General features: G+C 51.4%; 1 protein-coding gene across 1 annotated transcript in view; it reads right to left on the minus strand.

Moving 5' to 3' along the window:
* The window catches only part of LOC141966346 (sodium/calcium exchanger 1-like), a 29,396-nt gene extending 13,570 nt beyond the window's left edge, over window positions 1-15,826 (minus strand). Inside the window, 4 exon segments of the mRNA XM_074918954.1 lie at window positions 2,536-3,025; window positions 3,028-3,669; window positions 3,672-4,360; window positions 15,635-15,826. Coding sequence (XP_074775055.1) covers window positions 2,536-3,025; window positions 3,028-3,669; window positions 3,672-4,323 — 1,784 coding nt within the window. The 5' untranslated portion in view covers window positions 4,324-4,360; window positions 15,635-15,826.
* Window positions 15,827-18,559: the final 2,733 nt, after the last annotated feature.

Genomic DNA, 18,559 nt, shown 5'->3' on the forward strand with positions numbered 1-18,559 from the left:
ACAATGGCATAGCAAACAGGCTTTAGCTCTATAATCCACATAGTGTGCTAGTACATCCAGCAAATTCTTTCAAGGAAGGATGCCTGTAAGCAGCACCTCAGCTTCAGGACCACACTGACTTTGTGCTGCAGAGCTGTCCTAAACTTGTGCCCAGGCAAACACGGACCTGCAGGAAATCTTCTGCAAGTCGGATTGTACAATCCAACACCTGAACATGGACTGTAGCAGCTGAGTTTTAGACGAATACTTACTGCCTTTCAGGCACACGAATAACATGAACAGACTGCAATTTGTACAATCAGTTTCATCTTTCTCTCAGAAAAATAAGGAAGAATGTATGCCCTCTCCCACCTCAATGGAGCAAGACTCTTGGTCAACCATGGCCCTGCAGTCGCCACCTCCTCCCACCCCATTCCCCAGGCCCTCAACTGTACTAGGCTGCGAACTCCTAAAGTGGTGCTTCCCACGTACCGTCCCTCCCTGCGATTCCAGGGAGAGAGAGTTTAAAGGCAACAGAGATATGATAGCAATGCCCTGGTGTCTGCACAGAAAGAAACCACACTCGATTTAGAAAATCCATTTTCCCCTGTTTCTTTCTTGCTGTGCACGTGCTGACAGCCAGTAAGAAAAGGAAGGAGGAGGCTTGCTGATGTGGGGAGGGCACACTAGCATGGCCCAGGAGGCCAGGCAGCAGCTCTGACAGGACGCGGTCAGCCTGTTTCCAGCACACCCCTTGGTTACTGGGCTGTTGGCAAAATAGTGAAAGCAGTGAATAGCTGAGTGGAGGAAAGGCCACCAGCAGAGGCAGTAGGCAGAGGCTCAGCAGGCCTTGGCACAAGGCCAGGGAGAAGGCACTGCCGTCCCACTGCAACACCCCACAGCACAGACTGACACCAACAGGCACTGCAGACACAGGTGGCACTACCTGTCTTTGATGAAGGACAGCACAGAGGTCCTGACCAGAGCGGTGGATCCAAGACAAAGGGGAAGCCCAAGCCCTTCTGAACATGGCCGCAGAGCCTGCAGCCACGTGTTTGGTCTGCCATGAAAACATGTCACATCCTAGGGGAACTGAGATCAAACGTCAAAGTCTTCCTGTCAGTAGCCCAAGTTTTGCTAGTGCTGAGTGACCTGGTTAATATGTAAAGAGCCTTTGGGGGATATCCTTATAGCCTAGTTCATTGCATCTCTGCAGACAACTCCCTGCTTCTCCCCAAATGAAAAAAACCCAAACAAATAATTGCATTCCTCTCTACTACACTTATCATTCAGGAGCCAGGAACAAGGGCATGTTGTGTGCTCTCAACCCTTGTGTGAGCAACATGCATGTTCTGGCCTCCAGATTGCTGGAGCTGTGAAGTTCTTGCTCAGATTTTCCTGAGAAGTCAAAACCCCAACTGGTCGAATACTCTGAGAACTACAAATCCCTTTTTTCTTTTCCACTACTTCAAAAAGTTTTACGATTCCCGTTTGCTTCATTCTGCCTGTGCACATGGAGCAAATACAAGTAACAGACAGAACGTAAGGCCCGCTCTCAGCACTCAGCATGGGTCTGTCTCAGCTCCTAAGAGACCAGTTGTGTGATCTGCAACACCGAAGCCAACATTTGGCTCTCCTCTGACACAGCAGTGTCCTTTATCAAGTGACTGCTCCAAGTTCCATACAGTTCTCAGGGAGTGATCTACAGACTCAGACTTCACTGTGGACCAACGCAACTCACAACCCTTGCTCCTCCCAGAGCACCAACTGGGCAAGAAAACGTCTTCATGACATACCCAAAGATAGATGTTTTCTACTACGATTTACTGGGCTAATTTATGTTCTCCACATAATGTAATAAACAAGGCTAAAGCACTAATCATTTTTCCACCATTCACCTAGCAACACTCAGGAGTAGCCTCCAACAGCTTTCAGCCTTTTTTATCTGCAAGCAGCCGAATGTGGCTGCAGTTGCATCCTAACCACGAGGCTTCTCTGCTTTGCAATACTTTTTCAGGACATGCATCAGACAATGACCCAGGCCTGCAGCCTTTGGAAGAGGAGGAGGTGAAGACACCTTCACCAAAGCCCTGAACAGAGCATCAGTGCAACAGGCTGTGGCCCAGTCCCAGATTACCTGACCCTCAACAGGCAAGGGGAAGCAGGTACCACAACTCACATACTCAGTTTAGGCCCTTCTCAAGACAGGTGCTTGTGACTGGGTGGTAACAGCCAGCGCGGTTTTGTTCTCTGCTGCACTGTACAGCTGAGGCTTTAGAAATCTGCTCGGTGCATGGTAGGGTGCGGGAGGCTGAGCTCACAAACCCGTCCCACCTCCCTGCTGCTGGAAGGGTGGAGTGCCCCTGAGAAGGCATCACTCTGCTCTGTTAGCGAGGCAGAAACATAGCATTTCAGGCTCCCCAAAGCATATAAGGCCATCTGTGGCTTACTGCAACATGCTGGCACCCAAACACTTCCAGTGCAGCTCTGGGAGCCGTATGCATTTAATTTCAGGAGAACCAGAGACTGTAAGTAACAAATAAAACCCTCACTTACACTATCTCATCGTTCTGGAACTCCAGCTCCCCACAAGTGTCTTCAAAGTCCTCTCTTCCACCTTTGGCTGAGCCTTCAGTGGTTTTGTAGGGCACAATAACACTTCCTCGTGCACCAGAGGTTCGCAACACTTTCACTTCCACGGTCCCTACACTTTCACTGACATGTGTTACTGGCTCCTCAAAGGTGAAGATGCCAGCGTGGTCATCGTCAAAGATCGTGATGGTGGCAGTAGATGGTGATCCCAGGCAGGCAAGTGTTGAGACACGACCGACCTCAGGAATGCCCTCATCTGAGGCCTCAGTGCTCACGTGGACATTGCTGAGATGGACCAGGAAGTTCTCATCCTCCTCAAATATGTCATCATCGATTATGCCAACACGGATTTCCTTCTGGGTTTCGCCAGGCTTGAAGACCACTGTCCCTTCAGTGAACTCATAGTCAGAGCCGGCATTGGCCGTCCCATCCTCTGTCCGGAAGTCAACGTACACGTTTTGGTCAAGTCGCCTCCCCAGCGGATGATGGTCAGGGCGACAGTGCCACAGTTCTCCAGACACTGGTAGGTACCCTGCTCAAAGTAGAGCTTGCTGATGGGATCATTTTCTGCCACCTCACTGTTGACCTCATGCATGCTGACAGCTTTGCGGGCCTGGTCTGCAGCATATCTCTTCAAGATGTTGCCAGCTCCCGTCATGAGTCGAGTGGCCTGAATGCGGTAAACGGCCCTGCTCTTCTGCTGCTGGCTCAGGACCTGGTAATCGGCCAACTCTATAAGCTGTTCAATTTCCTTGTCGGGGTGCTTTTGTTTCAGCTCCTTAAGGATCCGAGCCATTTCCCTCCTGGCTTCCTTATCGTCCTGGTCTTTCTCATCCACCTCCAACACCAAGTTCTCCACATGAGAATTTGCAACCTTTCCATCCATCTCGATATCAGCTTTGGAGGAGGGCCTGTCACTCTCATGCTCAATGATCATGCCTCTCTGCTTGCCAGCTCGGTATTTCTTGTAGACATACTTGGAAAATAAAAGCCTCCTGTCAGCTATCCAGGCAAATACCACACACATTGGGAAGAAGAAGAAGAAGAAGGTGAGCAAGCCTTCCCAAACCTCCACAATCCCAGGAGAAGACACAGAAAAATAACGTAAAGCCAAGTGTAGGCAAAGATGCTCCAGGCCGCTGTAACAACAAACACTCGCAAGTGCTTGATCTTCCCTATCTCTCCATCTGGAACAACGTAAACGCAGATTGCAGTGATGACAAACATGTTAAACGCAGCACTCCCCACAATTGTGCTTGGCCCCAAGTCCCCTGCTGTGAAGCCACGGCCACAGACTTCAATAACAGACAGGAGGATCTCAGGGGCAGATGAGCCCAAGGCCATCAGTGTGAGGTTGGAAACAGTCTCATTCCAGATTCTCACTGTGGTTTTGCTAGTCTCACCGCTGGGCTTCTTGATGGTTATTTCCCGCTCCTGGCATGTAATGACTTTGATGGAGGACATGAAGCGATCGGCAACGATAGATACTCCCGGGAACATATACACCATTGCGACAAAATACACTGTTGCCCGAGCAATTCTGTCACCAAATGAGGGGTTTTGGGGTTCCCATATTGGTAAAATCACACCCTTTTTGCAGATGTATGAGCCAGTGCACTCCTCGGTGTCGTTCACGGGCAATTCACGGGGGCTCTCCGCATGTGTGCTGTCTGCAGGGAAGAGCAACACCGGCACCACACTCAGGAGCTGGAAGCTCACCGGGAAGGTGGGTAGGTGAGTTGCCCGCGACATGGCCACTGCCACCAAACAGGCCCCAAACGTCCTCAACCTACAGAGACAAAAGGAAAGATGCATTAAGTGAGGCCTACCAGAGAGAACAGATTTTCCTCTACACCCTGTTTATTTCCCATCTTCTCCAAATATATAATCAAATCACCCGGTTACTCAAGAAGACCCATCTGATGAGCCGATTTGTGTTATGATTGCTGCAGTTTTCCATGTACACATCATCTCATTCGGTTATCTGAACAAGGGCAGATTCAGATGCTACCAGCAGGTTAGCACCTACCCTTTTTAGCTACTAAGTTTAATGGCACTTTCTCTTTGCTGAAGGCCTGTTTGTTCAATTTAATTTTCTGGTTTCTCATCTAATTAAAGCCCATCATTCTGCTTCCTGGCTGGCAGAAGTGTTTCCCATTTGTGAAATCAGTTTACATGGTTCGTGTTATTATAAAATAATGTTAGGACTTTTTAGTCTATTTTCACCTACCTCAGCATATGGTTTTGCACAGTGTAAAATAAGTTTAAAATATTGCTCTTTTTATATGTATTTTTGACTGAACCGTTTTTGTCTAACTGCAGGTTCGAGGGGGCAGGGTGACATAATGTGTAAATAGCTCTTTGTTTTTTGCAAAGCCATCCTGACCCCGTGTTCTAATGGGCCGGTCCAACTGGTTCTGTTAAGTGTTGTTTACAGTTATCCCGGCCCAAGAAGAAGTTGTTTGTAAGAGGCATGCTCAAAGTTCGGGGTCACCAAAAGGGCAGGCCGAGGAAGAGCGTTTACTTCATCCCACGACCACCAGAGAGGGGAGAAAAAGACCCCAACAGACAAAGAGAGCATGTGCGAGGCAGCTCTCCATAAACCCACCCTTTTCCCGGAAATCCTATGAATATGTATTAAAGGGTATAACTATGTATGAGAAGAGAGAGAATAAATACTGAGGAGGGAAACCGGTCAGTGCGGGCCAGGTAGAGCAGGGGCTCCCGGTCCGTCCAGCGCTGGTTTTGCTTATCTTTATTTAGTTAATAAATTGGAAATTTTGTTTATAACTAAATTTGGATGCGATCATTTATAACACCATTTCAAAATTACAGTGCACTCGGTCACTGGAGTTCAGGGAAAGAGCAGGAGAGCACACAGAAATCTACTATGACCCCATCATTTCTTAAAAATAGCTTTATACCTGCCATCTTTAATCCCCATAAACTATGTATTTCACAGCCTTTTCTTGCTCACAGTCCTCCCAGGCATCTACTCCACATCAGAAATCTGCACAAAGTGAGCTCAAACCCTGGCAAAACCTTATTCGTAACAGCAACTTGTCATTAGGTGCACCAGAAGGGCAGTCTTTCATTAATGATTTTGGAGCCATTCCTTTGGCTTACTTTGCACCTTCCCAAACTTGGAAGAGCCCCACATGCATCCAAGCCTGGCTCTCCTGGCACGCTTGGAGAGGAAACCTGTCCCTGCACTCTCTTCCCACTAGGCCAGCTTTGCCAGCTTTGACGGCTTCCCCTTCAAGGGCCTTTCTCACTCCGTTTACAACGTTAGTCATCAGGCATGACAGCAGTACTTGCCCTTGTCCTGCCTCAGGATTTTCTAGCAGTGCAGAGGAGCTGTTAAAGAGGTTTGCAGTTAGTTAACAGTGCATAAACCAAAAGAACAGATGCCCTTAAGTAGTGCAAAAACCTGAGCACGCTCAGTGTTACATTCTCAATTTTATTAGCCAATACAAGCCAGATTTCTCGTTATTAGAGCTACATTTTCTCCTCAAGGAGAGTCTTAGCCATACTACACTTCTCCATTCCAAGTTAATTGAATCACATGGTACTTAAAAATGTTTCTATGAGGAGAGGAAAATGAGTACAGCAATACCTTTACTTTGCTGGCGAATACAAAAGGCAGAACGGGTTTTGCCCATAAAAATACCACACTCCAGAAAGAAGAAAAAAAAAAAAGAAAAAGAGCCTAGCCATGAAAGGTTTCAACTTCTAAGAGAAGGATGGTATTCCTAGGCTCATATCAGAGATGGGACACAAGCCAACGCCTCCCAAAGTAAGTCCAGCCTCTGCAACGCCTGGCAGGTCTCACCCTACCAGTTGCCATCTGCCTGGCCTCCAGTAAACACCACGGCAGGCCGGAGAGCTGCCCAGCTGCGTGTGCTGGGAGACACAGACCATGCTCAAGGCTGCATCTGGTGACAGCATCCCAGCTGTGGCCCAGCCACAGTGACCGTGTCCCAGGCAGGACGGCTAAGCACACCTCCCCTCTGCCTCCCGAAAGAGGGCTTGTTTCACAGCACAGCTGGGAACCAGGCTGGCTCTCACAGCAGGCTACACACGCTGCACTGCTGACTGCGAAAGTACAGCGAGGCAGGCGGGGAGAAGCATTCACCCTCTTAAACGGGGACACACCTCCTTGAAGGAAAGTACCTGGTCACCACCACTCATCTCCTTATCCTCCATGACACAGAAACTCCCCCCTCCTCATTAGGGAAGGGGCATGTTTTGCAGGGACAGAGCTGCACGCAAGTCAAGAACTGGCTGGAGGAAACAATGGGTGCCATCCTGCACCCACGTTACAGGATCTGCTCCACAAAGAGACATTGTAATGGTGGATCAAAGCCCTCTCCTCCATTTGCTTTTATTTAAGGATGCTGTAGTAGGATTACTGGGCTGGAAAAATAATACAGGGAATTATCAAATTTTATATAAATGGCATTTCCTCACCAGGAACTGTTGGTCTGCCCCCCCCTCCCCCCCCCCCCCCATTTTTAATTAAGAAAAAAAAAAGATACACAGAGCAGGAATTGAACAAGTCAGAGAGCTGGGTGATAAGAACAGATAAGATGAAGAAGAAAAAACAAGTGTGTACGAAGACAGATTTAAAAGAAAGGAGTTGTTTGCGTTGGAAATCCTGCTAATGCTACGAAAAGCTCTTACTGCTGGAATCAGAAGCCCTGAACATTGCTCCCCTGATCGCAGTCCCTGGGGACCTTCTCCTTCCCAGAATGCAGGCTGTAGCCACCACTTACAAATCGGAAATAAAAACCTGAAAACCTATTGCTTGTACAGAAGAGTACCTTGTTGCAGGCCATTTGGTGGACAGCTAAGTTGAAACAGACGTGCCTTCACGGTCACTGAAGTTTAGCTTAAGCATGAATTAGTCACCCAACATCTGTACTCCTGTGTTTCACACTGCTCCAAATCAACTCTCAGAGACATTTGATAAAGGGGCTGTCAAAACACAGGCTGACTTGCTATCTACTCTCTTTATCCCAGATAGCTCCTAAGTGTAGTTTTGGAGGTTTTTTAAAATACGTAGGCTTAAAAAACATTTAATGTGGGCATAAAATATTACTCAGTTGCATGGTTCTTCACTGTCTCTTTCTAAAGTGTAGTAGTTTCAACAAAAAACTCAAGAGCATCCACCTGCCCTTGCTCAGTTTATTTTCTCCCTGTGGCAGGTCATATCCTCGCACATGTACAATTATTCAGAGCAACCAGGCATTGTGAAATCCCCTTGGCAAGAAGAGGAAGCAGATGGTTCTAGAGAAAATATTATGCTTTGGGTCACTGATTTAGGTCATAAAAATAGGAGACTCCCATCACACTTTGGACCAACTTTACTGTTTTAAAAACATTAGAGCACTGGAAGTCTCAGCCAGAAGAAAGACTAAATCAGATTAATAAGTCACTCGAACTTTGTTTGCCATGTTCTTCCCTTTCAAACTTTCTAATATAAGTTGGCTTTGGTTTGTTTTTATTTTTTTAAATCAAGTCCCCTATTATGTTAAATGGGAGGAAAAAAGGTGACGAGCAATCCATCTTTCTGGCCTTCCCATCCAGTTCTCCATGTACAAATAACATTTTTCCCTCAGATGGCAGAAGATAAGAGCAACTTTTTCTGGAGATTTCAGATGGAGGGTTCAGGCTGGAGCGCTGGAAGAAAAATCCCCCAGCCTTGGCAATGTGCCAGGACCCTTCTTTGAGTGGCAGTGGCATCCCCCAACTCTGTGTTGGACCTTCTCCAGCATTCTGAGGTGCAGTCATCAAGATTCACATACCCTCACCAGCTTTCCTACTTGAACCAATTCACAGTGAGTGTTATTAACTAGACTCAGGAATTACGGAGGGCTAGAAAATGCTTGGCCACAGCATGTTGGTTACAGACACACAATCAGAGCCTGACACTCAAAATATCTCTGAGAAGCAGCTGCTATAAAATTAGCAGCATTTCTTTATTTGTACAGTCCAAAGTAAACAGCTTGGTCCCCAGAGACCCTCCTGCTCTGTATTTGTATGGGTCTCGACCCATGGTCAGCACACTGCTGCAGGCACAGCGATAGGAATAGTCTCAGACAAATAATTCGTATTATTCTTTAACGAGAAGCAAGGCTATCAGAATGCCAGCCCTCCCTCCAAACCCAACTCTGTTAGCTTTTCATGAAGGTGTCTCAATTGCATTTCCCATCCCGGCCATCAACAATAAAAGCAAATGCAGTAGCTGATTCACAGCACGCCAGTTAGCAGCCCCGGCAAACCTTGCCTGCTGCGGTGCTCCGGGCCTTGGCCTCGCTCCCCCGGCGCCTCCCAGGTCAGATTTACCACTGCAGCACCGGGCAGGGGCACAAGCTGCTCTCAGGCTCCGTGCTGGCCATACGCATGTGGTGAAGATCCTCAAACCCCGCTCCAGGCCAGCACAACCCTGCCCTGCTGGGCAGCACCCAGAGCCTTTTTTACCACCAAGGCAGCAGAGCTGTCCTGGGGCTCCCTGGAACTGGCTGCCTGAGAGCTTTCAGGTGGAGCTGGAGCTAACCAGGAGAGCCAGACCCCAACTTAAGCTTTCCTGAAGTCGCAGCTGTGCCCCCTCCCTTCGAGGACAAGCTCCCCCAGGGTGCTAGCAGTTGGGTTTGCACAGTTATGGAGGGAAGCCTGCAAGAGGCTGCATGGTCCCTTCAAGGCAAGCTCAGTTTAGATGCAGCTCCCAGCCAAGGGATGTCGGTCCAGCCTTTATTCCAACCTCTGGTGTGAAACACCAGAAGGGCAGTTGTTGCCCACAGCAGGGCTAGGAGCGTTGCAGAGATATTTGCCTCCCTGCTGGGCATGGGAGCACTAGGTTTTGCAAACTGGTAGGAGAGAGCTCCTGCTGCCAGCCTGTGCTCCAGCCCCCCAGCTCAGGAGCTGCCAGATGGGGAGAAAACAGCCTTTTAGACTCTGCTCTGACCTTTCCCTGGCAGCAGTGCTCCTTCAGAATGGCTGGTTGCTGCATGCAAAGTGAGCCCGAAAGCTGCTCTGCGTTTCAGCAAAGCACAGCTTTTCCTTTGCAGCAGCCTCTCAAAAGTCCCATCTCCATTTGGGCACTTCGCTCTTCAAATACCCCCTGTAAGACTTCCAGTTGTTTTCCTACACCTTTGTATCATACACAGGTTTATCTGCAACAAGCCGGTAGCACCATTATTTTTCAGAGTACTGAAAAACCACTGCTAGCCCAGTTGCGTTAGAGAAGGAACGGGCAAGGAAGGGAATGGCCTGGGCTCACAAAGAATGAGTGGCCATAAAAGAGAGTGAGAGACTTTCCATGTGGAATTTTTCTCCCAGCATTCGACAGAAAACTTGTGCAGAGCAGCTGTAACACAGCAGCGTCCACACCACTACAGCCACCACCGACGCTACCTGACAGTGCCTACCCCACTGTGACATCGGCTTCGCAATAAACATCATTACTGTAAATTTACTGACAGCTTGTATGGGAGAGAGTGTCCCCACAGCCATGTCACTGGTGTACGGGAGGTGGGAGCAGCACTCTCTCCCCACAGGGTGATGATGGTTGCTTGCTGGGGGGCAGTAAGAAGTTTGCTCTTCACACGACAGCGGCTGCTTTTCGACGCGCTGTGGGGACACAACCAGGAGCATGTACCAACACCATGGGGACTCCCCGCCAGCCCTTCCACATCCTGTGGTCAGAGCTAGACAGAGGGGAGCTTTTGTTAGTCAGAGTGCACTGCTGCAGGAAGACAGGGAAGGCAGCTCAAAACCCCCTTTGCTGGAGTCAGGGTCAGGAGGAAGACGGTGTCTCTTCAGGCAGAGGGGTCAAAAGCTTTGACAAAGAGGAAGCTAGCAGCTACTGCAAGACACAGCTAGCCCGCAAGATATAGAAACAGAGCCTCAAAGCAAGCCAGCTACTCACTCCACTGTCAGTGCCCCTGGTGAAAAGACAGCAACCCCCAAAAAGGCCCCAAATGAGAGGACAGGCTCTCTCAGCCAACAAGTGCCCCCTGCTCCAGCAAAAATGGCTGTTTCAAGTTATGTGTCCTATGCTCCTACCCTGAAGTCTCCCAGGCACTGCACCCTTTTCCCAGTTTTTCTTGCAGGAGAGCAACACTTACAAGTCTACTGCAAGCAATAACCAGCCTTCCCTGGTGAAAGCACTGCACAGCTTGCCTCCGCGGGTGGGACATGAGTGGGTATCAACCCACTGCCCCATCTCTGGAGGGCTAGCAAACCTCTCCTCTCCGGCTGACCCTTCCTGGCCACGCTGAAGACTGTTCACCTCTGCCTCACTGAAAGCAGCAATCTGCTTCACAGCACGGCAGCTTGAGCAAAGCCTGTACGGGGAGAAGACGTGACTGTAGGAAAAAAAAAACAAAAAAAAAGTCCAAACAAATCGTCTGGTCTCTTGCCACCAATCAGTAAATCAGTCAAGAGCCTAAGTCCAGCTTCCTACAGCTGAAAGACACAGAACGGATGCCAACAGCCCTGCAAGGTACAGGAGGATGCTTGGAGATTTATCTAGGCAGCCACAGGCTCCACTGGCTTCACTTCTGATCTTAATGCTGGACCATGGCGTGGCTTTGGTAAAAAGTAGCCCCTGCCAGCTATTAATTTTTACCCACCAAAGGAGGAGAAGGACTCAATTTCCACACTGGCTGTACATCTGGACCTGTAGCGGAAGGCTGCTATGTCCAAATACTGTGTTGCCACTCAGGGCTGCACAGTGTGACAGCACTTTGAACACAGCCTGGAAAACCCTTGGCTCACTGCCCTGCTCCAGCTCTGCCCAGCTCCTTCTCCCTTCCACCCAGCTCTGCCACTCCAAAACAGGAACAGCCTGTTGGCATCCCCTGTCCATGACCCTCCAGATCTCCACATCAGGAAAATGATTTGCAGGCCATCAACATCCAGATTGCATCAGTACAAAACCCCATCAAAACCTTTCCAAATATAGTCAGAGGCACAAGCCCTCCATGAAGCCAATCAAGTAAAATACACATCAGGCCACTCTGTTTTCTGTAAAGGACATTAAAAAGTTAGAAGAACTATCAGTCTGCAACTGACTTTTCCAAGTATCCTATCTCTTCAATGAAGCATCCAATCTCCTCCCACAATCTCCCCAGCCACTTTCCAAAATAAACAGATAAATAGAGAAAATAAAACAATCCCAATATAAAAATTTCAGACAGACTGGAAGAATTTGGGGGCAGCTTATAGAGGCTGAGCTTGGAAGTGTTTGTCAGAAAGATTCCAGCCTTGGTTTTCAACCTACGGAGACAAAGTGGCAAGTCGTCCCTTTCCCCTATGATTCAAGGTCAGCAAAGAAAATGCCAGGAAATGAGAAGCAAGGGAGAAACACTACCTTTCTTTCCAGGTTGTATTTTTTCTTTTCTTCTTTCTTTTTTTATTAACAACTCTCCTCCTACTCGCTGCTCTCTCCAGATCATTTCTCTATCCCCACCACCTGCTTTTCTATCAAAGCAGCATCGGGTCTCTATCATGCAGCACCAAGCTCTTTCCCATTACTCCTCCTGGGCCGTTAATGCCTTCCTCTGCCTGTGGATCTACCTTGCTGATTTGAGCACAGTGCTAGCTACCACGTCTCCACGAGCTGGCTTTGAGGCTGCCTTGCTGACAGACTCCCTCTGTGTTCTCAGGGCAGCCCTTCACCTCCTGTGCTCTGTGTCTCCCTCTGTAAAATGGGAAGATCCCTTCCTGTGAGTATTGGGAGAATAAAACACTTCTAATAAGTCTGAGGCTCCTAGGTAGCCTGGGGAGCAATCATCTGCCCAGAGATGCCCCACAGGGGCCAGGAGAGAGAAGTTAGCAGGCTTGTTGCTCTCCCTCTGTCTGCCTGTGTCTGCTCTTGCCTCCAGGCCCCTTTTCACGCTGGCTTTGTAGTTGTGTGGGGGTCCCCTGTGCAGCGGGATGCTCTCCTGGGCTGTGTGCGAGGAAGGAGCAGAAAGCTTCAAAGGGAGCAGAAACAAATCTCCAGCCCCAGCACCCTGCACCCATCCAGGGACAAAGAGGTGGGAGACGTCCCTGGCAATGTGTGTGGGGAAAGGCTGAGGCAAACGCAGGTCATGGACCCGGGAGGATTTGGACACAGTCGTAGACAGGAGCTGGGCAGGTTAGTTGAGGCTGGAGGCCCACCCTGGCACACTCCATCCATCAGCTAGGTGCCTAGCCCTGGCTGGGGAAGGGTAGTGGCACCTACCCAGAGAGTCACTGTCCAGAGGTACAGCTCTTGCACTGCTGACTCTGGAGGAAGCTGAATGCTAGTGCAGAGCAGATGCCCAATTTTCAGACCACCAGATCTCAGGAAGGAGTCTAAGCCCAGGTGTGTGCCGGGCCTCGGTTGCCTATCTCAAAAGTGAGGTTAACCACCCCTTGCTCCTCCCCAGCGTCCCCCACCGTCTCTGTCTCCCCAGGAGCTCTTTGCAGCAGCAAATCTCACTTCTATTTGTAGCCAGGTTCCCTTAGGAAGCCAGGCATATGAAATACAGTTTCCATGTCTGTCTGTTCACATCGCTCCCCCCCCCCCCCCCCCCCAATTTCAGCTAAAATCACCAGAGGGATAGAGATAGCAAAGAAATCCAAGTTCCTACAAGCTTCCTGCAAGTAGCTTGAAGAGATACCACTCACGCCCTTGGCAAGGGAAAGACCGGTCAGTGAGCTCAGACCATATTAGATGCCAGAGTCCCGATGGCACAGCATCCTGAGCACCCTGCAGCAGACGCAGGTGCAGCCAAAATCTGCACAGCTGCAGCACCAATTTCCATGAGCCGGGAGCACATGCAGATCATGGTACCCTGAGCTTGAACAGAGCTCCAGCTTGTTCACCCTACCGGTCGCAGGGAGAGCCAGTATCACACACCATTTGGGTTGTCTACGACAAACCTGTTGGCTGGTTGTCCAGTGATGCTCATGCTTTGGGGGACACTGGGCTTTATTATAGGATCTGAGTTGCACTAGGATGCTGGGGAACAGTGGCTTTTCCCTGGTTAAGGCAGCAGGACTGTATCCTCCTGAAAACACAGCAGAAAACCAAATTCTGTCCTAGATGCAATGCTGGAAAATTGCAACCACTGAAAGCCCTGAGCAGATCACAACACTACCAAGGGCCCAAAGAGGCGGAGGAATGGCTGTGCCTAATATGGCTGTGGAGACTAGGTGCAGCCTGGGCAGCTGGAGGACAGGGAATATTTAAGTCTCAGGAGCAATTCCCGGCCAAAAGATGACAAAAAGCTTAGTAGAAGTGGGGAAGAAAGAAGCAAGCAAAGTTTCATCAGCTTAAAACTGTGCTACTTGGTATTGGCATCCAGGGATGCTAGGCATAAAGAGTACACCCAATCTCCCCAAATATCTTGAACAAATCTCTGGTACAGAGGAATCTTTGCGGCTCCCCAGCACTGGCTTAGGAGTTGTTTATGCCTCCAGAGAAACAGAGCTGGTGGGGTACAAGGAGTCGGTCAATTCATCAACTTTCCTAGGGAGACAGTGGTGGAGGTTCATGGCTTGGCTGGTAGGTTATGGCTCTAGAAATGCTAGATGATTTCCCTGTTTGGGCTAAACGCCTCCACCGGAAAAGGGGCAAAGCTGCTATTGAAGAACCAGTCGGAAGGCAAAGGAGAGAAAAAAACATTTATCAGATGCACGCAAGGGAACAAAAATGCCTCTCTTTGGTGATGTCCACCACCACAGCTGAACCCATACAGCACAGCTCTTTTTCCCCAGCTGCCATCGTCACATCGACATGCAAGTGTCCCAGCATCCCTTCTCTAAATAAAAGCGCACCTCTTTCTTCTCTTTGTGGTGGTGAGAAGAAGCACACGAATGCCTAGGCAGGTGTTGGGAGAGCGGACGGAGAACCCCAGCTTCTCTCAGTCCCCGTTTCCATCACCTGACTTGCGGATTTCCAACGTCTGGACTGGAGGAACAGCTTCCCGTGATGCGCAAGCAAAGAGGAGCCCTGAAATCACACACTCGCACCCACATGCCTGTGACCCTGTGGTTTTACTACAGCTTTCATCTTCAGACTTGAGTTCTCCCTAGTGCTTGCTGCGTTTCTACAACATTTTGGTAGCTTGCTTTCACCCTGGAGACGGAGGTGAATATGGGGTTGCTTTGCACGGCTTGGCAGGGAGGGAAGCAACAAGGCTACGATTAAAGAATTAAACTCGAGCTGACGGAAGAGCTCCAGCCACGCTTCCACCTAGACAAAGCCTACGCGATGAGCGCTGCTTAATGCCGGCCCTTAACAACACACGCTGAGCGAGACGAAAATGGGAATTTCATCGTGGCTGCAGGTGCCTCCGACCGCTCACCCCGGAAACCTGGGGTTTCAAGGCAGAACTCCCCGGGGCTGGAGGCAAAGCAGCCCTGCCTGGAGGCACCGACACCCGCGCCGGGCGGAGGCACCGCGCCCCCGCCGCCGCGCACCGGGGAAGATGCGCGGAAGCCCCCCAGGGGGAGGCGGTTTGCTCCAGCCCCCCGCCCTCCGGCCCCACATGCCAGGCAACGCCCGGCCCTTGGCCTGGGGGGGAGGCAGACCCCCGCCGCAGCCGCGCCTCCCGTCGCGACATGTCGCGATTAGCCGGCGGGGGGCGGGGGGCGAGCCCCACCGCCTGCCTAAAGGTGCCGCGGCTGGGTTGCAAGAGGCGTTCCCGGGGCGGGGGAGAGCATCCTACTCCCGCCTCCCCACCGGCTCCGGGCCCCTTCCCCCATCCTTCCCCCGGCACTGGGGTCCCCCCGGGGCAGAAGCCGGTGTCGGGGGGCGGGGGACCCGCCTCGCTGGGCAGGGTGGGGGCCGGGTCGGGGACCGGTCGATCGCGGCCCTACCTGGCGTGGGGCAGGAGCCGGCGGCGCCGGGGCCGGCTCAGCAGCGGCTCGGCATCGCGGCGGGGCGGGTGGCGGAGCGCCGGTGCGCGGCTGCGGCGCGGCGGCGGGCGGGCGGGCGGGAGGGAGGGAGGGAGGGAGGGAGGGAGGGAGGGAGAAGGGAGGGAGGGAGGGAGGGAAGGATGGAGGGAGCGCGCACACACACACTCACCGAGCAGCCCGGGGATGCGCTCAGCTGGCCCGCCCCGCTGGCAGCCTCCCCGCTCTCTGCATCCCTCCGCGGCGCGGCGCGGCCAGGGAGAAACCCGCCGTCCCTTCTTCGGCGGTGGCAGCTTCAGATCTCCTGCTGCTGCTGCTGCTGCTGCTGCTGCTGCTGGAAATATTCCCCGATTTCCTCCTCGGAGCTCAGGGACTTTGAAAGGCAGGGCTGGTTGCGGACCCACCCCCAGCAGCCCTGCCCGCCCTGCCCAAGGCAGCCCCCAGCCCTGCCCTGCCTTGCCCGGGACAGTCCTCGTCCACGCTTTGCCTGCCCCCAGCCCTGCCTGCCCCGTCGAGGCAGCCCCCCATCCCTGCCCGCCCTGCCCTGCTGGGTGGAGCTGCCAGTCCCGCCCTCCGTGGCCTCGTCGCATCCCCCACCGGCCGCCCTGCAGCCTCCCAGGGCAAGCGCGACCCCGTTTGCACCCTGCAGGGGGGAGAGAGCAAGCGGGAGGGTGCAAGGAGCGCCTTGCTGTGTCTGTCACCGTGCTCCGCAGTGTCACCCATGGCTGCTGTGGGGAGGCGGGAGGCCAGGTGCATCCCACGGGGCCCTGGGGTGAGGTTCACTCCCCTCACACGTCACCGATATTGTGGGGTTTGCAGAAGACTGCGGGGGCCATGGGGTGACAGGCAAAGGGCATATGGTCATCTAGGGCCCTCCTGGAAACTGCCCCCACACCTGGCTATGCCCAGGTCAGCACCTGAACCCACAGAGCCTCCTGGCCCCACGGGACAGTCGCTGGGGTTGGGGAGGTCCTGCAGGAAGCCAGTGGCCTGCCACAGAAGGTCTTGCTGCGCCTCAGGCTGGCCCAAGTGTCCTTCCTGTGGGCAATTTCCCTTTCACCGTGCCTGGATGACTCTGGATGACTCTGCCACCCTGCGCTGGCTCCGTCAAGGAGCAGATGAACCCGTTGTCCCACCCTCCGGGCAGAACTCTGTGGCTTTAGGAACTTAAAATAGGACCAAAGCTAATAACTCACATGCTGGTAGTTGCAAGTACCCGACAACCTTCAGTAGCCCTCTATGCCCAGATCATCGGGTGCAACAAGAACCGTGGAGAAGCAGAGCCATTGTTCTAGATCTTGCACCCTCTCACACCTTCTCCCTCCTATCTTGTTGGCTGTATTTTCTGTCACCACTAGCAAGACAGAAATTTCATTTGTGCTACTCCTTCTTTTTACCTTTTTTTTTTTAAGATTTTTGCATCGCCATGTCCTCCAGCAGAGATGGAAAACTAGGTTTCTTGTTCAAGAGGAGGTGTAAGACATGGACAATGTCACCAAACTAGTTTGGGAAGCAGTTCATGATGAGCTGACCAACCAATAAGCCAACTACTTAGTAGCGTTGCAGCTGGTTTTGGTATTATTTAGTTTTGGTCTTACTTTAAGATCTTGTTGCCTACACATGGGATGAAAGGCATTTCCAAATGAGAATTTGGCTTAGAAAAAAACATGGGTTTGTGTCCAGTAGCTAACTGATTTTCTGTCTCACCTCCTTTGATTTAAAACTTTTCGGAGGAAGGATAAGGTTGCGTCTGGCCATGTGTGGTACTTTGATGGGACTCAATTCTCCCAGCAGGGCTGCGGGTATAAAATGAGCGTGCACAGTGCTGTGCTTGGACCAGGACCTGAGCAGAGCACTGGATGTATATCCGTGGTGTTTGGTTTGGCAGTGGCTGCAGGACGCGAGGCGCTGCACAAGCCGGTGTGGCAAACAGACAGCGTGGGCAGAAAAAATTGGCACGGTTGCAGCCAACAATCCCTGCTGCTGCTTTTCACCCTGCACACTGAAATCTAATCATTGCAACAGTAAGCAGTGGAACTCAGATTTTGATTAGCTGTCAGCCACGAAGTTCTCCCAACAGCTCCCCGTTTCCCTCAGTTGTGTTGCTGACCTACTTCCCAGCTCTTTCTGTCAATAAGGTACACAGCTCCTCTGGAGCACCAAGACTCTACTAATGGGGATCCACTGGTGAGCTGCTCTCTAGAGAGCCAGGCATGTCCCCGCTTCCTCCCAACCCACCTCTCTCTGCAGCTTGCGTGAGAGACATGTTCCTGTCTCCCAGTGCCTCCTGCTGAGAGCCTCAGAAAGGTCCCTTCATCTGAGGGATTTTTGTGACATTTGAGGGGAGCTGAAGAAAACCAATTTGTCCGTGTTTGTGGTGATGCTCCTTACTCCATGCAAATGAACCCTTTGTATCACCCAGCCTTAATGGCACTGGAACAGAAAGGTGAAGCAGAGATGCAGCATTATCCCACCTGCACCTGAGAGCAGCTTTCATCTACTTGAAGAGTGACTGGTTAGGATGGATATAAGGCTGGGAGAAGATGTCCCCCACTCCCCGGTCCCTTTCACACCCCTTTCAGACTTTCATCTTTCAGAGGCTCCAAGAGAAAGGTGGAGTTGGGCTCTGAAAGAAGGAGTGGAAGTCAGGGAGTAGGGGAGACGGTGAGCGCAAATAATGAGAGGAGATACTGTGTTATAGGACTGCTCCACACTGCAGCGGCTATGGCTCACGCTGCTTTTTCTCAGTCAAGCTGGCTGAAGTGGTAGCTGTAACAGCACAGAGCTCTGCATGGGCTATGAAATCTGCTGGACAAGCTGAGCAAATGCTCCTGTGTTCTTCCTGGTGCTCCAGGCAAACGGGCAACAAGACTGCTCATGTGCTGGCACAGCAAGTTTGCCATAGTGGGGGCACGCCCATGCTTCATCGCGATCGCAGCCTGGGCTGTGCTGGGAAAGGCAGGTGTTTGCTCCAGCTACATTTCCTTCTCTGTTTCTCTTTGCAGTCATGCAAGTGTACACCTACCATTGCAAATGCACTTACAACCACACATCAGGAGTCTCAAAATCATGGAGATTCTCATGCCAATCCTAACGA

This window comes from Athene noctua, chromosome 1, assembly GCF_965140245.1.
Source record: "Athene noctua chromosome 1, bAthNoc1.hap1.1, whole genome shotgun sequence".
Classification (NCBI taxonomy): domain Eukaryota; kingdom Metazoa; phylum Chordata; class Aves; order Strigiformes; family Strigidae; genus Athene; species Athene noctua.